The sequence below is a fragment of the Schistocerca piceifrons genome, chromosome 7, assembly GCF_021461385.2.
Source record: "Schistocerca piceifrons isolate TAMUIC-IGC-003096 chromosome 7, iqSchPice1.1, whole genome shotgun sequence".
Taxonomy (NCBI): Eukaryota; Metazoa; Arthropoda; class Insecta; order Orthoptera; family Acrididae; genus Schistocerca; species Schistocerca piceifrons.
In genome coordinates this window covers 81,993,041-82,018,819 of record NC_060144.1, presented here as the reverse complement: position 1 = coordinate 82,018,819, position 25,779 = coordinate 81,993,041, and the positions used below count along the sequence as shown (strand labels likewise).

The window sequence follows — 25,779 nt, the reverse complement described above, 5'->3', positions numbered from 1 at the left end:
AAGTTAGATGGTGGTCAGTGGGGTGGTGGGTGGTGGGTAGAAGAAAAAGAGAAAAGTAAAAAGACTGTCGGTGCATTGGTGGAATAGAGGGCTGTGTAGTACTGGAATGGGAAGATGGAAGGGGATAGTTGTGTAAAGGACAATGACTAATGAAGGTTGAGGCTAGAAGGGTTACGGGAACATAGGATATATTGCTGGGAGAGTTTCCACCTGTGCAACTCAGAAAAGCTAGTGTTGGTGGGAAGCATCCAGATGACAAAGACCGTGAAACAGTCATTGACATGAAGCATGTTATGTTGGGCAGCATGCTCAGCAACTGGCTGGTCCAGTTGCTTCTTGGCCACATTTTGTCAGTGGTCATTCATGCGGACAGGCAGCTTTTGGTTGTCATGCCAACACAGAATGCAACATAGTGGTTGCAGCTTATTTGTGGGTAACATGACTAGTTTCACTGGTAGCCCTGCTTTTGATGGGATAGGTGACACTTGTCACTGGACTGGGGTGAGTGGTGGGAGAATGTATGGGACGGGTCTTGTATCTAGATCTGTTACATATATATGCAACACAAAGCAAGGGATGAACAAAGGCTGTGAAGGGATGGACAAGGATATTGTGTAGGTTTGGTGGGCAGTGGAGTACCACTGTGTGAGAGGTGGGAAGGATAGTGGGTAGTACATTCCTTATTTCAGACCAGGGAGAGTAGTCAAAACCATGGTGGAGAATGTGATTCAGTTGCCCCAGTTCTGGGTGGTGCTGAGTTATGAAGGGAATGATTCTCTGTGGCCAGATGGTGGGACTTTGGGATGTGGTGGGTGACTGCAGACCTAAGACAGGAGAGATCTGTTTTTGTTGAAGGTTTGAAGGGTAGTTACAGTCTATGAAGGCCTCAGTGAGACTCTTGGCATATTTTGAGAGGGACTGCTCACCACAACAGATGTGATAGCCATGGGTGCCTAGCCTGTATGGAAGGGACTTCTTGGTATAGAATGGGTGGCAGCTGTCAAAGTGAAGGTATTGGTGGTGGTTGGAATGTTGGGCTACCTCCACCACCTCCATCATGTACTGCTGCATGCAGTGTGGCCTTGGCTGCCAGAGATGTGGTTATGATTGTTTGTTTGTTTGTTTGTTTGTTTGTGTGTGTGTGTGTGTGTGTGTGTGTGTGTGTGTGTTGTTTTGACAGAAAGCTTACTTGTTTGACAGTCTTTTTGGTGTGCCTCTCTGCGACTCAACATCTACTCTACATGGTGTGCAGCAACTATCCTTTTTATAATATTGTGATTATTCCATCCTGAATTTTCCATTGTTTAATCTTTAGTTGTGTAGTATGCATTACTTATGAAGACTGTTCTAGCTGCCTTTTTAAACAGATGTGTTTTAGTAATGTTTTTCATTTCCTTGGGCAATTTATTATACAATTATTGTATTCCCTGAATTAAATGCTGTTTTGAGTTTTTTTTTTCTCTGTAAATGTGTGATCGAAGTCACTCTTGTTCCACAATTATGTATAGAACTATTAGTGAAATAGTAATGTTTTCTCTGTTATACACAATGGATTGGTAGATGTTTTATTGGGCATCATATTTACCATTGACAGTAGAGATTATTTGTTTCACAATTACCATTTCAGCCTCAATGGATTGGTAGATGTTTTATTGGGCATCATATTTGCCATTGACAGTAGAGATTATTTATTTTACAATTACCATTTCAGCCTCAAGGCTGTTATCAAGTGCTGCTGCAAAAGATTTTACTTCAACAAACTTTAAAATCTTCCAACATATGTTGTAGCAAAATCCATTGCAAGAGTCCTTGATAATCACCTTTTTGACAGAGTTGCAATTGTGAACTAAATAATCTCTGCAGTCAGTGGCATATAACATGTCCTTTAAAAAGTTCTACATGACAGTGAACCCCAACTGTGAGAAGTTAATAAGATCAGTGCAGTAAGGATACAAAGTTTTTAAAATGATTTTCTAAAATCGGCCTACTGATAGTTATTATTCTTATGGATCTTTTCTGCTATTTAAAAATTTTTCCGATTTTTGTGCGTTTGATCCTTTTGAATCTCATAATTAAGAACTGAATGTAACTAGGTATAATATAAAAAGATATAATTTGTTTCATTCAATGAGGAAAAATTTCTGATTGAAATGATTTTGATCTTAGGGGATGACCTTCCCGAACTCCTCTGATTATTTCCTCTTTCTGACTTGAAGAAAGAGCCTGTAGTTCAGGAAGTTAGGAATGTTTGATAAGGTGAGGCAGCTGGGACATGCCACTCAAAATAATACATCAACAACAAGAAAATATCTTGAGGTACAGATTTAGCTAAGCTACAGTTGACAATGTGGCAAATTTTCTGCTGTATGCAAGTAATTTCTAACATTAATAGCTACCAAATTGTAACACGAATCTTTCTAATGGATCTATACACTTTTTTGCTGTGACATTGGGAAAAGCAATAGAGAAGCACTTAAGGAATGTAACACATGTGACACTAGGTCAAACAGTGACAGGATAACAGTGCTGCAAAATGCTGTCCACCAAAAGGGGAGGAGGTCTCACAGTCTCATATACATGTCTCCTGCTGTACCAAATGTGAAACCCACCAGTCGAGGCTCTGCTCTGCTGTTATAGATTTTGGAAAAGTCAGTCCTGCACAAATTTAGGCTTTTACGACTTATACTACAGTCAAAAAAGTGGATATGGTGAATGTTGCCAAAATGTTAGACCAAAGGTGCAGTTATATGCTGAAAAATATCTTTATCATACTGAACCCACATGATCTTTCTCTGGAAGTACTGTAAAAGAAATTTGACAGACTGATAATGTGAAGAATAAAATTTTCCACTGAAACAGAACAGCAACTGGTGAATGAAACATTTGAGCAACAGTTAGAAGCAGTCTGCATATCACTACAAGACAGCTTACATGTGCAAGTGTGACCAGCTGAAGGCATATTCTGCAAATATTGCATTCCAAAACACTTCATCCTTTCTACATTTTGCTCCATTAATAGCATTGTGGCACTGATTACATTATCAGTTACAGTTCTCTGAATGGTGACTATGATGCATCATTCCTATGTAAGATTTTTTGCTGGATCATCATTAAAAAACTGTGGGTGAATTAATCTTTGCAATATAAAGTACTGGAAAGTTCTGGAAAGTTGAAAATGCATGCAGGCTGAGAGAAATAGATAAACAGTGACCATGGTCTCTCAACATGGGCATTGGCTTTTGAGGAGTTGCATCATTTATTCCTGTGTTTATTACTGGGACTCTCTATTACTATAAATATCTTCAGTTCATACAGAGATGCTTCCACAGTTCTTGTAAGACATCACAATGGAGATGTGTAAATTGATGTGGTACCAACATGATGGATGTGTCACACATTTTGCTGAGATGATTACAGACTTCCTTAACAGAGCAATTGGGAATTATTGTGGCAGTTGTTTTGGATACACAAAATGGGAAAATGGCCCACATACTCACAAGATGTAATACTGCTTTATTTTCTCTGTGGTAATATTTGAAACAAGAAGCCTACAATGGGAATACAGATTTCCAGAGACAAATAATGCCACAAAGTATGGTCCAGTGCTGTGACAAGCCCAGATGATATTCATTGCGGAGTACTATCTGTCCAGAATCACTTTGTAGTGAATCTCAGTGCAGAGAGTCAACATTTTGAAACTTGAAGTGGTGGACCATACCTTCATTAAATTATTGCTTACATTTGGTACAGTGTGGTAGACATAGCTACAACGTTTTTCATGACTGAATTCTCAGATAAAAAATTTTCATTTTGCTTGCTCTGACAAATGCAGATAAAAACCTAAGTTTTTTATGATTGCCTCTATTGTAGTCAGGGTCTATGTCTGAGATTCCTGCAAGGCTTCCACTTTTTTGCCTTGAGGATGGCCTGTGCTGGGATGAACAACACCATGGAAATGGCAGAAAGTGAGATGATTGTCCTACATGTCCATATATTATGTTTGCACTCTCTATCCTGCATGACTTGCAGTAATATCACTTGCATTAGGTGGTGAACTAGGAAAAGATTTCCTCTTTATCTATCAAGTTACACTTCCATGCTTTGCTAAGTGCTCAGCCAGTGTCTCTATTAAAGTTGTTTTCACATAATGTAATTTCAATTGCTTACTCAGTCTCAGAGTCCCAATAGTTTGCTGCATGAACAAGAACTCTCATTAGTTCAAACAAAATTTTGTGTTTATTATCAGGCCATTCTCAGCTACTGCTGATTTTGTGATCCTGTATTTAAGGTGATGTTGATGCTCACTGCTGTGATCAATAACAGTTCATGCAGACTGGCCCACATAAAGTGCTGCCACACTCCCAAAGAATATTGTAAATCCCTGGTACTCTCAGGCCAAGCTCAGGCCAAGATTATTTTTAATGGGCTGCTATATTTCTTTAACTGTCCTGTGCAGCCAGATGACTGATCTGATTCCTTGCCTGTTTAGGACTCTCCATGTCTTACTAGCTGTTGCACAACAGAATGCAAGGCAAGCTATGTGTTGGTTCCCCTGGCTCAGTTGAAACCATCATATCTTGGTTTCATCAACAGTGGCAACGTAATATAATAGTATACATAATAAAATTATTGACACCTATAGTTGGGCGCTGTATTCATCATGCTAAGAACTCACAAATGTTCATTCATGTCATAGAGAAGATGAGGATAGGCCCATGTGAAATTTTGGTGCGCCTCAGCATGTTCTCCCTTTTTTATCAAAGTACTAGTAGGAGACATTAATGGTATTGGTTGCTCATTTTCCCCCTGAAATTTTAAAATGATTGTTGTACACCTTGACAACCACTCTTTTCTGTGTGATGGAAATTATTTTGAAATACCTGATGGAACAGCCATGGGTTTGCTACTGTCACCAACAATATCTAATTTTTTCATGGAGGCTTTTGAAGAATGAGTGTTGAACAGTGCTCCTTTCTGTTCATCCTACTTCTTTTGATATACTGACAATACATTTTTAATATGGGCCGAATGGCAGAGAGGTACTGCAATAGTTCATCGACCATATGAATGGTATACATGATAAGATAAGATTTTCGGGCAGAGTTGGAGAAGAATGGGGAGTTAACTATTTTAGATGTGTTGATCAATTGAAAATTAGATGGATGACTCAGCCAGAAGGAAGCTGTGCTGAACACCAAAATACACAAAGCCAGGACTATTCCTGACAAAGACCACCTCAGCTCTGAGATTAACCATCTGATGATGGTGTTCAGAAGGAATGGATATTCTGCCTGTTGTAATGAGTCAGTGATGTGGGATAAGCCCAAAAAACAATGTCATTCGACTCACCTAGGAGGACCAACACATAACATGGCTTGTATTCTGTGGTGCAAGAATTAGTAAGATATGGAGAGTCCTAAACAGGCCAGGAATCAGACCAGTCATCTGGTCATCCAAGAAAATTCAAGTAATCTTGCAACCCGTTAAAAATCATCTTGACATGAGAGTGACAGGGATTTATAATATTCCTCATGAGTGTGGCAGAACTTACGTGGGCCAGTCAGTATGGAATGTTGCTGATCACTGTGTTGCGTATCAACTTTACCTTAAATATCTGATTTTTGAAAAATCAGCTGTGGCTGGGTGCAGCTTCTTAAATAAACAAAAGGTTTGTGTGAACCAATGAGAATTCTTGCTCATGGCATGAAATTATGAGGACTCTATGACTGAGGAAGCAGTTGAAATTAGCCTATGTAAAAACAACCTTAATAGAGGCACTGACTATGCCCTTAGCAATGTGTAGAAACATGTACTTCAAAAAAGAAGGAGCACAAAAGAAGACTACTCATAGTTCATCAACTGATGAAAGTGATATTACTGCAAGCAATGCTGGATAGAGAGCGCTGACATAATCTATGGGCATAGTTGGTGACACCTCATTATGCACCATTTCCAGGATGTCATCATGACATAATCCAGTCAGTCAGATGCCATCCTCTGGGCACAGAAGCGGAAGCCCTGTGCATTTCAGAGCAGCCAGACATAGCCCATGATGACAATGATGGAGGCAATCATCGAAAGCTTGGGATTTTATCTGAGTGTGATAGGGCAAGTAAACAGACCGTTTTTAACCTAATACAGTAGACATTTGTTGGGGCCTCTTTTTCTGATGGTAAACAGTGGTTGGCAGTGCTGCTCCCTTGTTACTATTTGAACAAGTTCCACACCCATTATGATAGCAAAGCCTTTTTTTTAAGGTTCCTTCCAAATGTCACAAAAAAAGCATATAGATAGACTTTTTTGTTTTTAAAAAAAAGAAAGAAAGAGTTGATGTCTATATTTAGAAGCTAAAAATGTTAAAAAATTAATTGTGTAAGTCATAAAAATTTGCTGCATGCCCCACTTTATTAAAATATCACACCTGAACATTCACTACCTGACAGGTAAAGCCCCCCCCCCCCCCAAGGAAAACATTGGCTCACTGGCAACTGTGGCCGAGCAGTTCTAGGCACTTCAGTCTTGAACCGCACGATTGCTATGTTCACAGGTTCGAATCCCTGCTCGGGCAGGAATGTATGTGATGTCCTTAGGTTAGTAAGGTTTAAGCAGTTCTAAGTTCTAGGGGACTGATGATCTCAGATGTTAAGTTCCATATTGCTCAGAGCCATTTTTGAAACATTGCCTAATGTGAATGTTACTTTGCACATGTACACACCATTGGTAGGTATGTAAATGATTAGAGTTGCAGTGCTTTGTGACAGGGAAAATGACCACAACAATAGATTGGTGTTGTTCATGTTTAGTGTTGTTACAAGGGCAGATAGGGTATATAAGAGATGTGAATAGCATTAGAAGTTGACTGATCACTGTGAAGGATGCAGATATGCTGTGTACCTGTGTGAAACATCATTATCAGCAGATGAGACAATTTGTTAAGTGCTTCATTGTGTGTCTCCCATTTCCCTGTATGGTTGAATCATGTGTTAACCAATTTTAGAGCATTTGGATATGCCACAGACATAACTATGGAGGCAGTGTGAGTGAGTCAATGCTCTATCTGAAAACTTCACTCTAGGTATATCATTTAATTTCTAACGACTAAAGTTCATCTTCCATACTTCCTGACCATTCATGCAATCTCCTCCACCATTCCCCACTGCCACCCCTGCCGCATTTTCTTGTCAGTTGTTTGCAACACTTTTCCATTGATTTATCAAACAGTGGAAGATTCAGGATGAAATATAACAATATTATGAAGAGGATAGTTGCTACTCACCATATAGCAAAGGTGCTGAGTTGCACATAGGCACAACCAAAAAGGCACACACACACGCACACGCACACACACACACACACACACACACACACACACACACATACAAACACGCACACACACAACACATGCACATACCAAAATGCAACTCACATACACATGACCACCCTCTCTGGCAGCTGAAGCCAGACTACGAGCAGTAGCACATGGTGGGAGAGGAAACCGGGTGGGGTTAAGGGAGGAGGCTGCAGTGGGGAGGGGGGAGGAATAGCAGGGTAGGGGTGGGGAACAGTAAAGTGCTGTCAGTGGGAGCATGCAGGGATGAGGTGGAGAGTTGGTAGGGCAGTTAGGTGCAGTTGGGAGGTTAGATGGAAGGTGGGGGTGAGAGGGAGGGTAGCAGAAATGGAGAGAAGTAAAAAGACTGGGTGTGTTGGTGGAATAGAGGATTGTGTAATGCTGTGTAAGGAAGGCACTCAATGGGTAACAACAATCACTAACAAAGATTGATGCCAAGAAGGTTATGGGAATGTAGGATATATTGCAGGGAGAATTCCCCACTTGCAAAATTCAGAAAAGTGAAAAAATACATAAGTTATAAATAAAATCTTTATTATATATGTATTTATTTGCATTTTTTTCCAGCACCATGGACCTTTGCTGTTTCCATCTGCATCAATACAGAAAAGTTTCTTATCACTATCAAGAATTCAGTCCCATATACTGTGTGTGTGTGTGTGTGTGTGTGTGTGTGTGTGTGTGTGTGTGTGTGTGTGTGCCTTTTTGGTCGTGCCTATCTGCAACTCAGCACCTCTGCTATATGGTGAGTAGCAACTATCCTCTTCATAATATTGTTGCTTGGCTCATGGAATCCCCCCAAATTGCCTTAACCATCAAATTATCCATCTCTGGCTGCCACCCTTCCTTCCACAATGACCTCCATCTGTTCAGATTCTGCCAGTCCTTAACAGAGACCTGCAAAACCATGTTAATCAAACCTGAACCTCCTCACAATACCTTTTCTCCATCTGTAAAATTCTCCTGCTATGCAATCCCAAAAAAGTGGGATCCCATATCATACATTGAAACTCTTGCCCTCCAGGAACTAGTGCAACATGCACATCACCACCTCAAAAAATTCTCCACCCTCCTCACTTCCTAATGTCATCTTGAACTGCCACTGTCCACCACCTCCACAACAAACTCCAATCCTCCCCCACATCCTCTCATGGCTGACGAACCCTGTCTCACAGACCTACTACATTTACCTGATCCTAAAAAAATACCACTCCCACCACCATACAGAATTCAGCACCTAAACAATCCCAAAATGCAGTTTTGAACCTTTCCTCCAAAAGCCTTAACCCCATAGAAATATCAGTCCTTTCCAAAAACCTCATCTCTTTCCCTACTCCCAAATTCAATCATGCAAGACTTGTTAAAGACCTTTTCTCCTTCTCCCAGTCCCTACAGTGCAAACACCTTTTTGCCACCAACCCTACCAATCAGACTCAACCAAAGAAAAATGTTGAATGCCGCCTGATTCAGTTCACTCCTCCATTCAACCATGATCCACCCCCCACTGCCCCCAAATCACCCCCTGTTAACTTACAAAATTTCTTAACCTCAAACCGCACCTCACCATTATTCCCCAAATCCCTCAATGTGAAACTAACCTTACATCTGCAGAAAGAACTCTCAATCCACCACCTAAAAACTGATGCCAACTGTATAATCCTAACTGTTGACAAAGGCTCCACCATTGTTCTTTTGAAATGCAAGGATTACCTTGCAGAAGGACTCTGCCAGTTGTCAGATTCATCCACCAAGAAACCCTACCACAGTGACACCATTCCAGAAATCCAGCAGGATCTTCAGTCTCTCCTCAAATTCTTTGACCCATCCCACAACCTCTCCTTGGGGCCCATCTATCTCTCCTCACCCCTACCACTCCTTGGACTCCTACCTTTTACATGCTTCCAAAAGTCCATAAACCCAATCACCGAGGACACCCCATTGTGGCCGGTTACTGTGCCCCCACTGAGAGAATCTCTGCTCTCATAGACCAGCACCTTCAGCCTATTACCCATTGCCTACCCCCTTGTATAAAAGAGACTAACAGCTTCCTCCACCAACTCTCCACAGCTCCTGTTCTTTTAGTACATGCTGCCCATGGCTGTATCATTACTGAACATTCCCTTTCTCAATGCCCAACAGATTCCAAACCAAACAACCTCCTTCCTAATCGCCATGACCAAGTATATTCTCATCCACAATACTCCTCCTTTGGAGGCATAACCTACAAAAAATCTGGGGTATGGCTATCTGAGATGGAACCATCCTGTGCCAGGCTATTTATGGGCCATCCAGAAGAATCCTTCCTGAACACCCAGAATCCCCAAACCCCTAACCTGGTTTATATTTATTGATGACATCTTCATGATCTGGATTCCTCCAGAACCTCAGCACCTTCTCCCCCATTTGCTTCACCTGGTCCTACTTCACCCAACAAGTCACCTTCCTCAATGTTCACCTCCATGTCAAAAGATGACTACATCAGTACCCCTGTCCCATATCAAATCTACCAATCACCAGCAATACTTCCACTTCGATAGCTGCTGCCCATTCCATACCAAGATGTCCCTAAAATATAGCCTAGCCACGAAAGGCCATCACATCTACAGTGATGAGTGATACCTCTCCAAAATACTGAGTGTCTCACTGAGTCCTTTATGGATCACAATTACCCTCCCAACCTTGTACAAATTCTTCAGCTCCACTGCCCCCAAAACCTCAAAATTCCAATCAACACAATCTGTAACCACAACACCCCTAATTCAGTTGTTAACCTTTCCTCCAAACCTCTCTCCCAATCCGAAACCTCTGTCCTCTCCAAAGGCCTCACCTTCAGCCCCACTCCCAGATTCAACCAAACAGTCCTTGTCAAAGATTTACTGTCCTACACCCGTACTCTCTGCTGGAAATATCACTTTGCCGTGAAGAAAAATGATTCTAATCCTACTCCTAATGATCCAACTCCCCAAGACACTATCCAAATTGAACCCTGCCTGGAACAGTTCCGTCCTCCATCAGAGCGGGACCCACCTCCTCTTCCTCAAAATCACCCTCTCCCAACCTTCCAGGAATTTCTGACTTCCAGCCTTGCCTCTCAATCCTTCTTAAAAAAACCTTAATCCCACTCCCAACATCACCACTGCTGAAGCCCAGGGTATCCGTGATCTGAAGGCTGACCGATCCATCGTCATTCTTCCGGCGGACAAAGGTTCCACGACCGTGGTACTTGATCGTCGGGAGTATGTGGCTGAGGGACTGCGTCAGCTTTCAGACAACACTACATAAAAAGTTTGCCAAGGTAATCCCATTCCTGATGTCCAGGTGGAGCTTCAAAGAATCCTCAGAACCTTAGGCCCCCTACAAAACCTTTCACCTGACTCCATCAACCTCCTGACTCCACCAACACCCAGCACCCCTACCTTCTACCTTCTTCCTAAAATTCACAAACCCAATCATCCCAGATGCCCCATTGTAGCTGGTTACCAAGCCCCCACAGAACGTATCTCTGCCTACGTAGATCAACACCTTCAACCCATTACATGCAGTCTCCCATCCTTCATCAAAGACACCAACCACTTTCTCGAATGCCTGGAATCCCTACACAGTCTGTTACCCCCGGAAACCATCCTTGTAACCATTGATACCACTTCCTTATACACAAATATTCCGCACGTCCAGGGCCTCACTGCGATGGAGCCCTTCCTTTCACGCCGATCACCTGCCACCCTACCTAAAACCTCTTTCCTCATTACCTTAGCCAGCTTCATCCTGACCCACAACTTCTTCACTTTCGAAGGCCAGACATACCAACAATTAAAGGGAACAGCCATGGGTACCAGGATGGCCGCCTCGTACGCCAACCTATTCATGGGTTGCTTAGAGGAAGCCTTCTTGGTTACCCAGGCCTGCCAACCCAAAGTTTGGTACAGATTTATTGATGACATCTTCATGATCTGGACTCACAGTGAAGAACAACTCCAGAACTTACTCTCCAACCTCAACTCCTTTGGTTCCATCAGATTCACCTGGTCCTACTCCAAATCCCATACCACTTTCCTTGACATTGACCTCCACCTGTCCAATGGCCAGCTTCACACGTCCGTCCACATCAAACCCACCAACAAGCAACAGTACCTCCATTATGACAGCTGCCACCCATTACACATCAAATGGTCCCTTCCCTACAGCCTAGGTCTTCGTGGCAAACGAATCTGCTCCAGTGTGGAATCCCTGAACCATTACACCAACAACCTGAAAACAGCTTTCGCATCCCGCAACTACGCTCCCAACCTGGTGCAGAAGCAAATAACCAGAGCCACTTCCCCATCTCCTCAAACTCAGAACCTCCCACAGAAGAACCCCAAAAGTGCCCCACTTGTGACAGGATACTTTCGGGACTGGATCAGACTCTGAATGTGGCTCTCCAGCAGGGATACGACTTCCTCAAATCCTGCCCTGAAATGAGATCCATCCTTCATGAAATCCTCCCCACTCCACCAAGAGTGTCTTTCTGCCGTCCACCTAACCTTCGTAACGTCTTAGTTCATCCCTGTGAAATCCCCAAACCAACTTTCCCTACCCTCTGGCTCTTACCCTTGTAACCGCCCCCGGTGTAAAACCTGTTCCATGCACCCTCCCACCACCACCTACTCCTGTCCTGTAACCCGGAAGGTGTACACGATCAAAGGCAGAGCCACGTGTGAAAGCACCCACGTGACTTACCAACTGACCTGCCTACATTGTGAAGCTTTCTATGTGGGAATGACCAGCAACAAACTGTCCATTCTCATGAATGGACACAGGCAGACAGTGTTTGTTGGTAATGAGGATCACCCTGTGGCTAAACATGCCTTGGTGCACAGCCAGCACATCTTGGCACAGTGTTACACCGTCCGGGTTATCTGGATACTTCCCACTAACACCAACCTGTCAGAACTCCGGAGATGGGAACTTGCCCTTCAGTATATCCTCTCTTCTCATTATCTGCCAATCCTCAATCTCCGCTAATTTCTATTTGCTGCCACTCATACCTCACCTGTCTTTCAACAACATCTTTGCCTCTGTACTTCTGCCTCGACTGACATCTCTGCCCAAACTCTTTGTCTTTAAATATGTCTGCTTGTGTCTGTATGTGTGGATGGATATGTGTGTGTGTGTGTGTGCGAGTGTATACCTGTCCTTTTTCCCCCCTAAGGTAAGTCTTTCCGCTCCCGGGATTGGAATGACTCCTTACCCTCTCCCTTAAAACCCACATCCTTTCATCTTCCCCTCTCCTTCCCTCTTTCCTTTCGAAGCAACCATTGGTTGTGAAAGCTTGAATTTTGTGTGTATGCTTGTGTTTGTTTGTGTGTCTATCGACCTGCCAGCACTTTCGTTTGGTAAGTCACATCATCTTTGTTTTTAGATATATTTTTCCCACGTGGAATGTTTCCCTCTATTATATTCATGATATTGTTTCATAGATTTATGAAATTTTTACTTTTTGATGGCATGAATTAGTGTTTTCTCTCTTATAGAAGAAACTATTCAGAATTTTTAAAAATGTTCAAAATTGCCTTCACTATACAAGATAATATTAGTTTTTATATAAAATAATTATAATAATTTCATGTTTTTGAATATCCATTCAAATGCATAATTAGTTTGTGGAGATTTTCTTTAGAATAAAATTATATGGACAGTCATATGCAATTTCTTGCCTTTCTTTATTTGTATAATTTCTGTGTTTAGCATGTGGAATGGTCCGACCTCAACACATCCCTCTTATAGCTGGTGGTGAAGCTGTGCAACACAGAGAATTTCCATGGCATGTGGCAATTTATAAAAATGTGGAAAATATTTACAAATACATTTGTGGTGGTTCTTTGATTTCTCTTAAATATGTACTATCATGTAAGTATCTGTCTTTCTAATATTTTCTAATTTTTAGTATGAAACATTTGTCACACTGTACTTCTGAAACACTTTTCTTCCATTCACTCTAGTTATCTTCCAGGATTTGTTGTAATTTCACCTTCCCTCCAGTATAAATGTATCTTATCTATATATTTTAATTTAGTGTTTACCTTTTGTGTTCTATTTTATTGTTTATTACCCATTGCCTTCTTCAGCCTGCCTGCCTTTTTATGTACTGTTTTCCTTCTTTCCATCCCCCCCCCCCCTCCTTCCCCAAGATAAAAAAATCCCTTTACACTGCATTGCACTTACTTGCTGCCACAGCTGTTGCTGCAGCTTTGGCTATTTAAATCTTTAGCATTGTTTTGATAATGTTTTTAATTAAAAATAATGATTATTGATATCACTGAGATATTTTTCTTAAATTAGTGAAGTAAACTCTATTTTTATTTTCTTTAGCTGCTATTTGCTTCTGGAACAATGCAAAGTATGTGAAATATCCTGAGGAACTTTTCAGAGTAATAGCAGGAAAATTTCACAGTAGCTACACCACTAAAGATCCTGGCCAACAAGAACGAGCAGTAAGTAAATGATGAGAAGGTTCACTGTCATGCTCATGTAGGGTGTTAGAAAACCTTATTTGTCAGTCTTTTCATTTTTGGTAAACTGAGTCATAAAAGCTGAAGAAATTGTGGCATATGAAAACATTTATTAAATTCCTTATTCGAAATGAGAATAATAGTCTGCTGTTGTTTGTCGTAGACTGATAATGATATTAATTTAGCCTTCAGGTTCCTGAGCATATTTGTTTACTGTGGAATGTGAGAAGAATGTATCCTAAACCATCACCAGGTAATGTACTGGCTGTAAAACATTTTACAGTGCATTACTTCTGTCATCTTGTCTCACTATCTTTAATAACTGAATTGTAATTTATAATTTTCCTATTGCACTCACCATTTCTTTTTCGGGCTGGATTTCACATTTCTGTTACTGTGGATAGTAATTAAGTTAAACTGGCATATTTTCTGAGCCTTAAGATGCTGTTTTTATCTGCTTTTAACTATATTTCGAGTGAAAGGAATTTTCTAGAACAGTTTTCTGTACTGAATAATTGCCAAGCATTTTAGACATGGGACTGAGTTTATGCAATGTTCGCTATAAGTCTTAAAACTAGTTATTCATCAACAGCTGTGACATTTGGCTCAACTTAGTGAGACTGTCATTTAAAAAACACACAAAATGTACAATCCACATGTCTGAAGGTAGTCATGTTTTTAAAGTAATTCCTAAACTAAATCTATAGTCAACTATCCAATGGAAGCTTAGGCTTTGGCTGAAATGCTTGAATTTAAGTAAGAAAATTTGTAATTCCTGTGTTGATACTAGACCCACTCATCATGCTGTTGGAGAGTTCACCATAAGGACAATTCAGAGTGACGATGTGTATCAGTGACACAGAAGAAACATTTTTATCAATTTAATAAGGAATTCTAAACTAACAACACTTTTTAAGAAGCAGTAAATAAGCATCACATTCAAGAAATCTTTCACATAGAAGAATCACACAAACATCCCGTCATTTGATCATCAGACAGACTCCCATATGGATGACATAATAATAAGCATACCTAGCATAGAGAAACAACTGAAAGAATTGAAAGCAAATAAATCACCAAGTCCAGATGGAATCCCAGTTCGATTTTACAAAGAGTGCTCTGTGTCATTGGCTCCTTGCCTATCTCACGTTTATCATGAGCCTCTTGGTTATCTTAAAGTCACAAGTTACTAGAAAAAAGTGCAGGTGCCTTCAATATGTAAGAAGGGTAAAAGAATGGAGCCGCAAAATTACAGGCCAATATCCCTGTTTGCTGCAGAATCCTTGAGTATATTCTCAGTTTGAATATAATAAACTTTTTTTGACTCTGAGAAGCTTATGTGTACGAATCAGCATTGTTTTAGAAAGCATCACTCATGTGAAACTCAGCTTGTCCTATTCTCGTGTGACATACTGTGAACTGTGAATGAAGGGAATAGAACCCAGTATGTTGTCCTTGATGGTGAGTTTCATCAAGACAACAGTATTGTCAAGAGTGCCCCAGAGAAGTCTGATAGAACCACTGTTGTTCTCTGTGTACATAAGATTTTTCAGACTGTGTGTGCAACAATCTACAGTTATTTACTGGTGATGCCATGGTGTATTGTAAAGAGTCGAAGTTGAGTGACTGTAGGAAGATACAAGATGACTTAGACAAAATTTCCAGAAGGTGTGATGTATGGCAGCTAGGCCTAAATGTGGAAAAATATAAACTGATGCAGTTGAGTAAGAAGATCAATGTTCAGATACAGTATTATTAGCGTTGTGCTTGACACAGTCAAGTCTTTAAAATATCATGGCATAATGGCTGCAAAGTGATATGAGGTGGAACGAGCATGTGAGGACTATGGTAAGGAAGGTGAATGGTCGACTTCGGTTTATTGGGAGAATTTCAGGGAGGGTGGCCCACTTACAAAGGAGATCGTATATAGGATGCTAGTGTGATCTTTTCTTAAGTACTATTCAAGTGGTCGGGTTCTGTAGCAGGTCAGATTGAAGGAAGATTTTGAAGCAATTCAGAGGCAGACTTCTAGATTTGTTGCTGGTAGCTTTGAACAACACGTAAGTGTTACGAAGATGCTTCAGTAACTCAAATGGGTATCACTGAAGTGAATGTGAGGTTCTTTTTCAGAAACACCATTGAGAAAATTTAGAGAACTGTTATTTGAAGCTAAATGCTGAATAGTTCTACTGCTGCCAACATACATTGCACTTAAAGAGGCAAAGATAAGATATGAGAAATTAGGGCTCATACGGATGCATGTACCCAGTCGTTTTTCCCTCACTCTATTTTTGATTGGAGCAGGAAAGGAAATGACAAGTAGTGGTACAGGGACCTTATGCCATGCACAGTAGGGTGGCTTGCGGATTATCTATGTAGATGTAGATGTAGATCTGCATCTACAAATGTGTCCCAACTGTGTTGGCATTCTGGCTTGAGATGCTGGAGTTGGCAGACGTGTGTGCATGAGGTGTGCTTGTTTGTGTGTGTGAGCGGTGTGTGTGTCTTTCTTTTACTGATGAAGACTCTGGCCAAAGGCTTAATATAAGTGTCTTTTAATTATGCCCATCTGCAACTTAACATGTCTTCTTTATGGTAAGTAGCAATCTGTCTTTTCCTACATTGCTGATGTTACAATTGTGTTCAGTGACCCACCATACAACTTGTGATGGGGATACAGAATGTTGTCCAATAAGATCATTTTATCTCCTTTCTATGCTGTTTGTGTATGATATGCAAGTAGGAAGATTATTGACTTCCATCTGAGTTAGCCAGATTTCTCTAATTTTACCATTGTGGGCAGTAAAAGAACCTGATTTTTCTGCACCCTAATTCTTACCCTATCCAAGCATGAGCTTCATCTGTAAACAGGACATTAAGACTCAACCTTCCTTTCAGACACACAGTGTATATTGAAGGAAGAAATAATGCATTTCATGTAATGTCTTCCACTGCATTTTTTGTGCACTTCTGTGAAGTTTTTTGCTGCTGAATTGTGGCTTCTCAGGATTTTTTCAATAAATTTTTTTCATTAAATCAAAGCCTGACACATGATTTTCTCAATATAAAACTTATGTACTTTAGTAATTCCACCTCAAAAAGCTCCAAACAGAAGGTCTTAGGAATTTTATGGGTGTTTAAATGCCAATTGTATATTCAAATAAAATTGTTTCTTTTATTTTATTTTTATTTATCTGTATCTGTATTCAGAATATGTTACCAGTATTTGAGTCAGATGCTGATTGTATACATGTGCATTTGCATCTTCTAATAGTTTCCTAATTATGTAACTTCCGTGTTCAGCTTCATAGAGTTTATCTCTTAGGCCATTTATACATGTGAACAGTAGGAGTCATGTCACACAACACTGATGTATGCCAGGCACTGCTGTCACTTCTGATGATGCCTTGTAATTAAAAGTGATGCAACGAGTTCTTTGCTAAGAAGTCTTCTTTTCACTTAACTTCTATACACAATCATACATGCTAGACTATGTTACTTAGTAACTCATCAAATGAAGAAACCCAGAGAGATGCTAACACTATAAACGTATCTGCACTCTGACTGTTGGAATAGAAGGCTACTATTGACTAGGAAACAAAATAAATTTTGTAACTCTTGTGGGCATGTGTGCATGCAAGAGAGAGAGAGAGAGAGAGAGAGAGAGAGAGAGAGAGAGAGAGAGAGAGAGAGAGACTTTCTAAAGCAAAAAGTAATAAGAAAGGTTACTTAACTACTCTCAGACAGAAACGGACAATGCAAAATCCAGGATGGAATATAACAACATTATGAAAAGGATAGTTAATATCCACCATACAGCTGAGTCACAGATAGCCACAACAGAAAGACTCTCAGAAAGTGAACTTTTGACCAAGAAGGCCTACATCAGTAATAGGGGGGGGGGGGGGGGGGGACAAAAAACAAAAAAAAAAAAACAAACACACACACACACACACACACACACACACACACACAGACAGACAGGGTGGAGAGAGGGTAGAGCAGCTCTGTGCAGTCAGGAGGTTAGACAATATGTGAGTGGGTGGGGGGGAATCAGGGAAATAGATAAGTAAAAAAACTGTTGGTGTGTTGGCAGAATAGAGGGCTGTGTAGTACTGGAATGGGAACAGGTAAGGGGCTAAATGAGTAAGGACAATGACTAATGAAGGCAGAGGCAAGGGGGGTTATGGGAATGTATGATATATTGTGCAATTCAGAAAAGCTGTTCTTGGTGGGAAGGATTGAGCTGGCACAGGCAGTGAAGCAGTCATTGAAATGAATAATTTTATATTGGGTGGGTGCTCAGCAATGGAGTGGTCCAGCTGTTTCAGGGCCACAGTTAGTCAGTGGCCATTCATGCAGAAAGACGACTTGTTGGTTGTAATGCCCACATAGAATGTGGCACAGTGGTTGCAACTTAGTTTGCAGATTTCATGACTGTTTCACAGATCGCCCTCCTTTTGATGGAATAGGTAACACTTGTTACTGGACTGGAGTAAGTTGTGGTGGGAAGATGTGTGGGAGAGGTCTTGCATCGAGGTTGTATGGGAGAGGTTTTGTATCTGAATCTATTAGAGCAATATGAACTGTGAGGCAAGGTTTGGGAGCAGGGATTGTGTAGGGATGGACAAGGTTATTGTGTCGGTTGATGGAATACCACTGTGGGAGGGGTGGTAAGGATAGTGGGTAGGACATTCCTCATTTCAGGGCACAACAAGAGGTAGTTGAAAAACCCTGGCATAAAATTTGATTCAGTTCTCCAGTCCTGGGTGGTGCTGAGTCATGAGGAGAATGCACCTCTGTGGCTGGATGGTGTCATTTTGGGAGGTGGTGAGTGACTGGAGAGATAAAGCATGACAGATCTGTTTTTGTAAAAGGTTGTGTGGGTAATTATGGTTTATGAAGGACTCAGACTCTGAGATCTGTTTTTGTAGAAGGTTAGGAGAGTAATTATGGCACAGAAAGGCCTCAATGAGACCCTCAGTATATTTCGAGAGAGACCACTCATCACTGCAGATGCAATGGCCACAGGTGGTGAGGCAGTGTGGAAGGGATTTTATGATATAGAAAGGGGTGGCAGTTTTTGGAGTGGATGCATTTATGGTGGCCAGAGACATTGATGTAGCCATCTATGAGGGGGGGTCCAATGTCTAGGAAGATGGCTTGTTGGGTGGAGTTGGACCAGGTGAAGCAGATGGGAGGGATGGTGTGGAGGTTCTGGAGGAATGTGGATAGGGTGTCCTTATCCTCAATCCAGATCACGATGTCAACAGTGAATCTGAACCAGGTTAGGGGTTTGGGATTCTGGGTGTTTAGGAAGGATTCCTGTAGATGTCCCATGAACAGGTTGGCATAGGATGGTGCCATGCAGAGGCCCATAGCTGTACTCTGGAGTTCTTTGCAGTTAATTCCTTCAAAGGAGAAGTAATTGTGGGTGAGGGTATTGTTGGTCATGGTAAGTAGGAAGGAAGTTGTAGGTTTGTAATCTTTTGGGCATTGGAAAAGGTAGTGTTTAGTAGTGATAAGGTCAAGGGCAGTGGGAGTGTTAGTGTAAAGGGAGGTGGCATCAGTAGTGACGAGCAGGTGGAGAGTTGGTGGAGGAAATATTTGGTATCTTTTATATAGGAAGTAGGTTACAGTACACTTGTTTGCCCACTGCTTGAATACTGCTCAGCAGTGTGGAATCCGTACCAGATGGAGTTGATGGAGGGGATCAAATGGAGAGCGGCGTGCTTCATTGCGGGATCGTTTGGTAATCGTGAAAGCGTTACGGAGATGTTAGATTAACTCCAGTGGAAGACTCTGCAGGAGAGACGCTCAGTAACTCAGTAAGTTTTGAGAACATACCTTCACCGAGGAGTCAAGCAGTAGATTACTCTCTCCTACGTATCTCTCTCGAAGAGACGATGAGGATAAAATCAGAGAGAATAGAGCCCACACAGAAGCATACCAACAATCCTTCTTTCCATGAACAATACGAGACTGGAATAGAAGGGAAAACTGATAGAGGTACTCAAGGTACCGTCTGCCACACACCGTAAGGTGGCTTGTGGAGTATTGATGTAGATGTAGATGTTGATGTAGGTTCCAGGTAATAGGCTGATGGTGTTGGCATGTAAGACCAGAGATTCTCTCAGTTGATGGAACAGTAACCAGCCAAAATGTGTCATCCTGGGTGGTTAGGTTTATGGACTTTAGGAAGTGTGTAGAAGGCAGAAGTGTTGGGGAGTGGTAGGGGTGAGTAGAGAGCTCTACTTTGGGGAGAGATTCTGTGATGGGCATAAGGATTTCAGTAGCAACTGGAGATCCAGCTGGATTTCTGGAACAGGGTCACCGTGGCAAGGTTTGTAGGTGGAAGTATCTGACAGCTGGTGGAGTCCTTCTACCAGGTAATCCTTGCAGTTCAAAACAACAGTGCTGGAGCCTTTATCCACCATTAGCATTGGATCAGGATCAGTTTTTGGATGGAGGACTGCAGTTCTTTCTGTCGATGTAAGGTTACTTTACATGTTGAGGGATTTGGGGAATGATTGTCAGGCAAGGTTCAAGGTTAAGAAATTCAGGAAATTTAACAGAGGGTGATTTGGGGTCAGAGGGGGTGGATCATGGTTGGATGAAGGAGTGAACTGAGTCAGTCACGGTTCAACATTGGTCTTTGGTTGAGTCTGCTTGGTAGGGCTAGTGGTGAAAAAGTATTTTCGACTGTAGGGACTCGGAGGAGGAGGAAAGGTCTTTAACAAGTCCTGCATGATTGAGTTTGAGAATGGGGCAAAAGGTGAGGCCTTTGGAAAGGACTGATATTTTGGAAGAAAGGTTTATTACTGTGTTTCTGGTCATTTTAGGTTCTGGATTCTGCGTGGTGATGGGAGGAAGTTTTTGATGGTAGGAAAAATGTAGTAGGTCAGCGAGATAGATTTTTTTATCTGTGAGGGAACATGGGGCTGATTTGAAGGTTATTGTAGAGGTGGTGGGCATTGGTGGTCCAAGGTGGGAGTAGGAAGTGAGCTTGATGGATAGTTTTTTGACCTGGCATTGTGCGTGTTGCTAAAGTTCCCGGACAGCAAAAGTTTCAAAGTGTGATATGCGATCCAGGAATTTGGGGTTGCATAGCAGGATAATTTTACAGATGGAGAGGAGATGTTGCAAGGAGGTTTGGGCCTGATGGACATGGTTTTTCCGGACTGTGTTGATGAGGGCTGGGGAGTGGTGGAATCTGAACTGATGGAGGTCATTGTGGATGGAAGGGTGGCAGCTGGAGATGGATAATTTGATGGTAATGGTAATGCATTTGGGGGCTTCCATGAGCCAAGCAACAATGCAGGAACAGTATGTGTGGCTGGTTATGGCTAGGGGTAAGGATGTTTTTCTGTATTGACACAGATGGAAGGAGCTAGTATCTATGGTAGAGTATAAAAACGTGTAAAAGTATGTAAATAATGTAGAAATATGTCCGTAAAAATAGGCAAAATTACACCCAGACACATGGGAAATATCACAAAAAGGATGAAACAGTTGAAGTAAGGGAAAATAAGATGAAATCTGAGGGAGTAGGCCGATAGCAAAAGGTTAAAACCAACTGAAATTGCAGTGAAGACACAATGAGATCAAAGAAGAAATGGATAAAACAATTTTAATATGAAACTTCCTGGCAGATTAAAACTGTGTGCCGGACCGAGACTCGAACTCGGGACCTTTGCCTTTCGCGGGCAAGTGCTCTACCACTTGCCCGCAAAAGGCAAAGGTCCCGAGTTCGAGTCTCGGTCCGGCACACAGTTTTAATCTGCCAGGAAGTTTCATATCAGCGCACACTCTGCTGCAGAGTGAAAATCTCATTCTGGAATTTTAATATGGGTTGCAGATCTGCAGGTGGATAAGTGTGAAGAAGGGGTATGGCAGATGTGACTAGATGAGGTGAAGTAAGCAGTTGTGAACTGGAATAGAGAGGAGAGGGAATGGGGGAGCGGAGGGGGTTGGGAGTAGTTGGTAGGATGAGATAAAAGTTGTGTGGCACAGGAAGGTATGGGAAATAACACACGAAAGTAAATGAGATTGATGCAGGAAGAGCAATAAATTTGAAATTACAGTATTAATGATGTTGGGGTGTGTGTGGGACATGAGATACTGCACCAGCATACAGTTTGCTATTTTAGCCATCTGTTATGTGCAGACATGATGGTTGATACAGCGCAGTCCATAAGTAGTGTGTGCTGTGTGCTTTGCAAGGCAACAACAGAGACACAGGAATGAAGAGAAAGGAGGAGAACAGGCACTGAGCATAGTAATGTATTTGAAAATAGTGACAAAGGAAAACAGCACTGAGTTACAGAATACAAGAGAAACCATCAGGCACAATTGAAAAATGGAAGATCCAGGATGGAATGTTGTTGTTGTTGTTGTTGTGGTCTTCAGTCCTTAGACTGGTTTGATGCAGCTCTCCATGCTACTCTATCCTGTGCAAGCTTCTTCATCTCCCAGTACCTACTGCAACCTACATCTTTCTGAATCTGCTTAGTGTATTCATCTCTTGGTCTCCCTCTACGATTTTTACCCTCCACGCTGCCCTCCAATACTAAATTGGTGATCCCTTGATGCCTCAGAGCATGTCCTACCAACCGATCCCTTCTTCTGGTCAAGTTGTGCCACAAACTTCTCTTCTCCCCAATCCTATTCAATACTTCCTCATTAGTTATGTGACCTACCCATCTAAACCTCAGCATTCTTCTGTAGCACCACATTTCGAAAGCTTCTATTCTTTTCTTGTCCAAACTATTTGTCGTCCATGTTTCACTTCCATACATGGCTACACTCCATACAAATACTTTCAGAAATGACTTCCTGACACTTAAATCTATACTCGATGTTAACAAATTTCTCTTCTTCAGAAACACTTTCCTTGCCATTGCCAGTCTACATTTTATATCCTCTCTACTTCGACCATCATCAGTTACTTTGCTCCCCAAATACCAAAACTCCTTTACTACTTTAAGTGTCTCATTTCCTGATCTAATTTCGTCAGCATCATCCAACATAATCCAACTACATTCCATTATCCTTGTTTTGCTTTTGTTGATGTTCATCTTACATCCTCCTTTCAAGACGCTATCCATTCCATTCAACTGCTCTTCCAAGTCCTTTGCTGTCTCTGACAAAATTACAATGTCATCGGTGAACCTCAGAATTTTTATTTCTTCTCCATGGATTTTAATACCTACTCCAAATTTTTCTTTTGTTTCCTTTACTGCTTGCTCAATATACAGATTGAATAACATTGGGGAGAGGCTACAACCCTGTCTTACTCCCTTCCCAACAACTGCTTCCCTTTCGTGTCCCTCGACTCTTATAACTGCCATCTGGTTTCTGTACAAATTGTAAATAGCCTTTCACTTCCTGTATTTTATCCCTGCCACCTTCTGAATTTGAAAGAGAGTATTCCAGTCAACATTGTCAAAAGCTTTCTCTAAGTCTACAAATGCTAGAAACGTAGGTTTGCCTTTCCTTAATCTTTCTTCTAAGAACGTAACAATATTATAAAAAGGGCAGTTGCTACACACTAAGTAATGGAGATGCTGAGTCACAGTTAGACACTACAAAAAGACTGGAAGAAAGTGAGCTTTTAGCCAACAAGGCGTTTGTCAAAAATAGATTAAATACAAACACTCACACTTATGCAAATGCAACTCACACACCTGAGGACAGTCCCTGGCTGCTGAGGCCAGACTGTGAGCAGCAGTGTGCGGTGGGAGAAGCAACTGTATGTTGGGTGTAAGGACGAGGCTGGGGTGTCGAGTCAGAGAGATAGCAGGGTAGGGGGACAGTAAAGTGCTGCATGTGGGAGTGTACAGGGACGAGGCAGAGAGAAAGTAGGGCAGCTAGGTGCAGTCAGGAGGTTAGATGGTGGGCACAGGAGAAGCGGGAGGGGGGGGGGGGGGGGGTAGTTGAAACGGAGATTATAAAAAGACTGTGGGTGCATAGGTGGAAGAGGGTCATGTCGTGCTGGAATGAGAACATGGAAAGGGCTAGATGGGTAAGGGCAATGACTACTGGAGGCTGAAGCCAGGACGGTTATGGGATGTAGGATATATTGCAGAGATAGTTTGCACCTGTGCAGTTCAGAAAAGCTGGTGTTGGTGGGAAGGATCTAGATGGCACAATCTGTAAAGCAGTGACTGAAATGAAGAATGTTGTGTTGGTTGGAGTGCTCAGCTACAGGGTGGTCCAGATATTTCTTGGTCACAGTTTGTCGGTAGCCATTCATGTAGACAGACAGCTTGTTGGTTGTCTTGTCCACATAGAATGCATCACTGTGGTTGCAGCTTAGCTTGCTGATCACATGACTGGTTTCACAGACAACTCTCCCTTTGTTGTGATAGCTGACACTGACTGTACTTGAGTAGTTGGTGGTAGGAAGATGTATGGGACAGGTCTTGCATCTTGGTCTATTAATGGAATATGAGCCATGTGGCAAGGGGTTGTGAGCAAGGGCTGTGTAGGGATGGATGAGGATAATGTGTAGATTCAGTGGATGTTGGAATACAACTGTTGGAGAGGTGGGAAGGATAGTGGGTAGGACATTCTTCATTTCAGGGCACAATGAGAGGTAGTGATAACAATGGCAGAGAATGTGATTCGGTTGCTCCTGTCTGGGTGGTACTGACTATTCTGTGGCTAGATGGTGGGACTTTGGGCAGTGGTGGGCGACTGGAGAGATAAGGCACAGAAGATCTGTTTTAGTATGAGATTGTTAGGGTAATTACAGTCTGTGAAGGTCCTCAGTATATTTTGAGAAGGACTGCTGGTCACTGCAGATGCAATGGCAACAGGTGGCTAGGCTGTATGGAAGGGACATTTGGTATGGGATGGGTAGCAGCTAAGGAAATGGAGGAATTTATGGTGGTTGGTAGATTTGATATGGACAGAGGTATTGATGTAGCCCTCTATGAGGTAGGAGTCAATATCAAGGAAGGTGGTTTGCTGGGTGGAGTAGGACCAGGTGAAGCAAATGAGAGAGAAGGTGTTGAGGTTCTGGAGGAATGTGGATAGGGTGTCCTCACCCTTAATCCAGATCATGAAAATATCATCAATGATTCTGAACCGATTCTAGGTGCTTAGGAAGGATTCCTCTAGATGGCCCATGAAATGGTTGGCATAAGATGGTGCCATGCTGGGGCCCATAACTGTATCCTGGATTTGTTTGTAGGTAATTCTTTCAAAGGAGAAGTAATTGTGGGCGAGAACACAGTTGGTCATGGTGACTAGAAGGGAGGTTGTAGATATGTAATCCACCATGTTCAGGAGCACTAATGCCATAGACATTAGGAATGTTAGTGCAAAGAAAGGTGGCATCAAATAGTGATTAGCAGGGCACCATATGGTAAAGGAACAGGAACTGTGGAGTATCCATCGAGGAAGTGGTTATGAGAGAGAAGGGTGCAGGCAGTAGGCTGAAGGTGTTGGTCTACAAGAGTATAGATTCTCTCGGTGGGGCCACAGTTACCAGCCACAGTGGGGTGTTCCGAGTGATTGGGTTTATGGACTTTGGGAAGCATTTGGAAGGTAGGAGTGCAGGGAGTGATAGGGGTGAAGAGAGGAGAGAGACTCCAGCGACAGGTTCTGAGATGGGCCTAAGAATTTGAAGAGATACTGGAGATCCTGCTGGATTACTGGAAAGGGGTCACTGTGGCATGGTTTGTTGGTTGATGAATGTGACAGCTGGTGGAGTCCTTGTGGCTCAAACTAATTGTTTCAGCTTTATGATTGACCTCACCTTAATGCGGTTGTTCGGTGTGTTTACGTGGGGCTGGGCAGGGTGCTGATGGCAGAGGCCATGGGTCACATCTCAGTGGTGCCAGTTGGGTCTATCGGTAGATCAGATTTCACTAGGCAAGGCCTGCACCTCAATAGGTATGGGAAGGGGAGGCTGGCTAAGCTTATAGGTGACAG

The 25,779-nt window shown here is 42.1% G+C and overlaps 1 protein-coding gene across 1 annotated transcript in view; it reads left to right on the top strand.

Moving 5' to 3' along the window:
- Window positions 1-25,779, top strand: part of LOC124805138 (modular serine protease-like) — a 224,167-nt gene that overhangs the window by 142,122 nt on the left and 56,266 nt on the right. Inside the window, exons 6-7 of the mRNA XM_047265601.1 lie at window positions 13,076-13,237; window positions 13,700-13,821. Of these exons, the coding sequence (XP_047121557.1) occupies window positions 13,076-13,237; window positions 13,700-13,821 (284 nt within the window). The remainder of the gene's footprint in view (window positions 1-13,075; window positions 13,238-13,699; window positions 13,822-25,779) is intronic.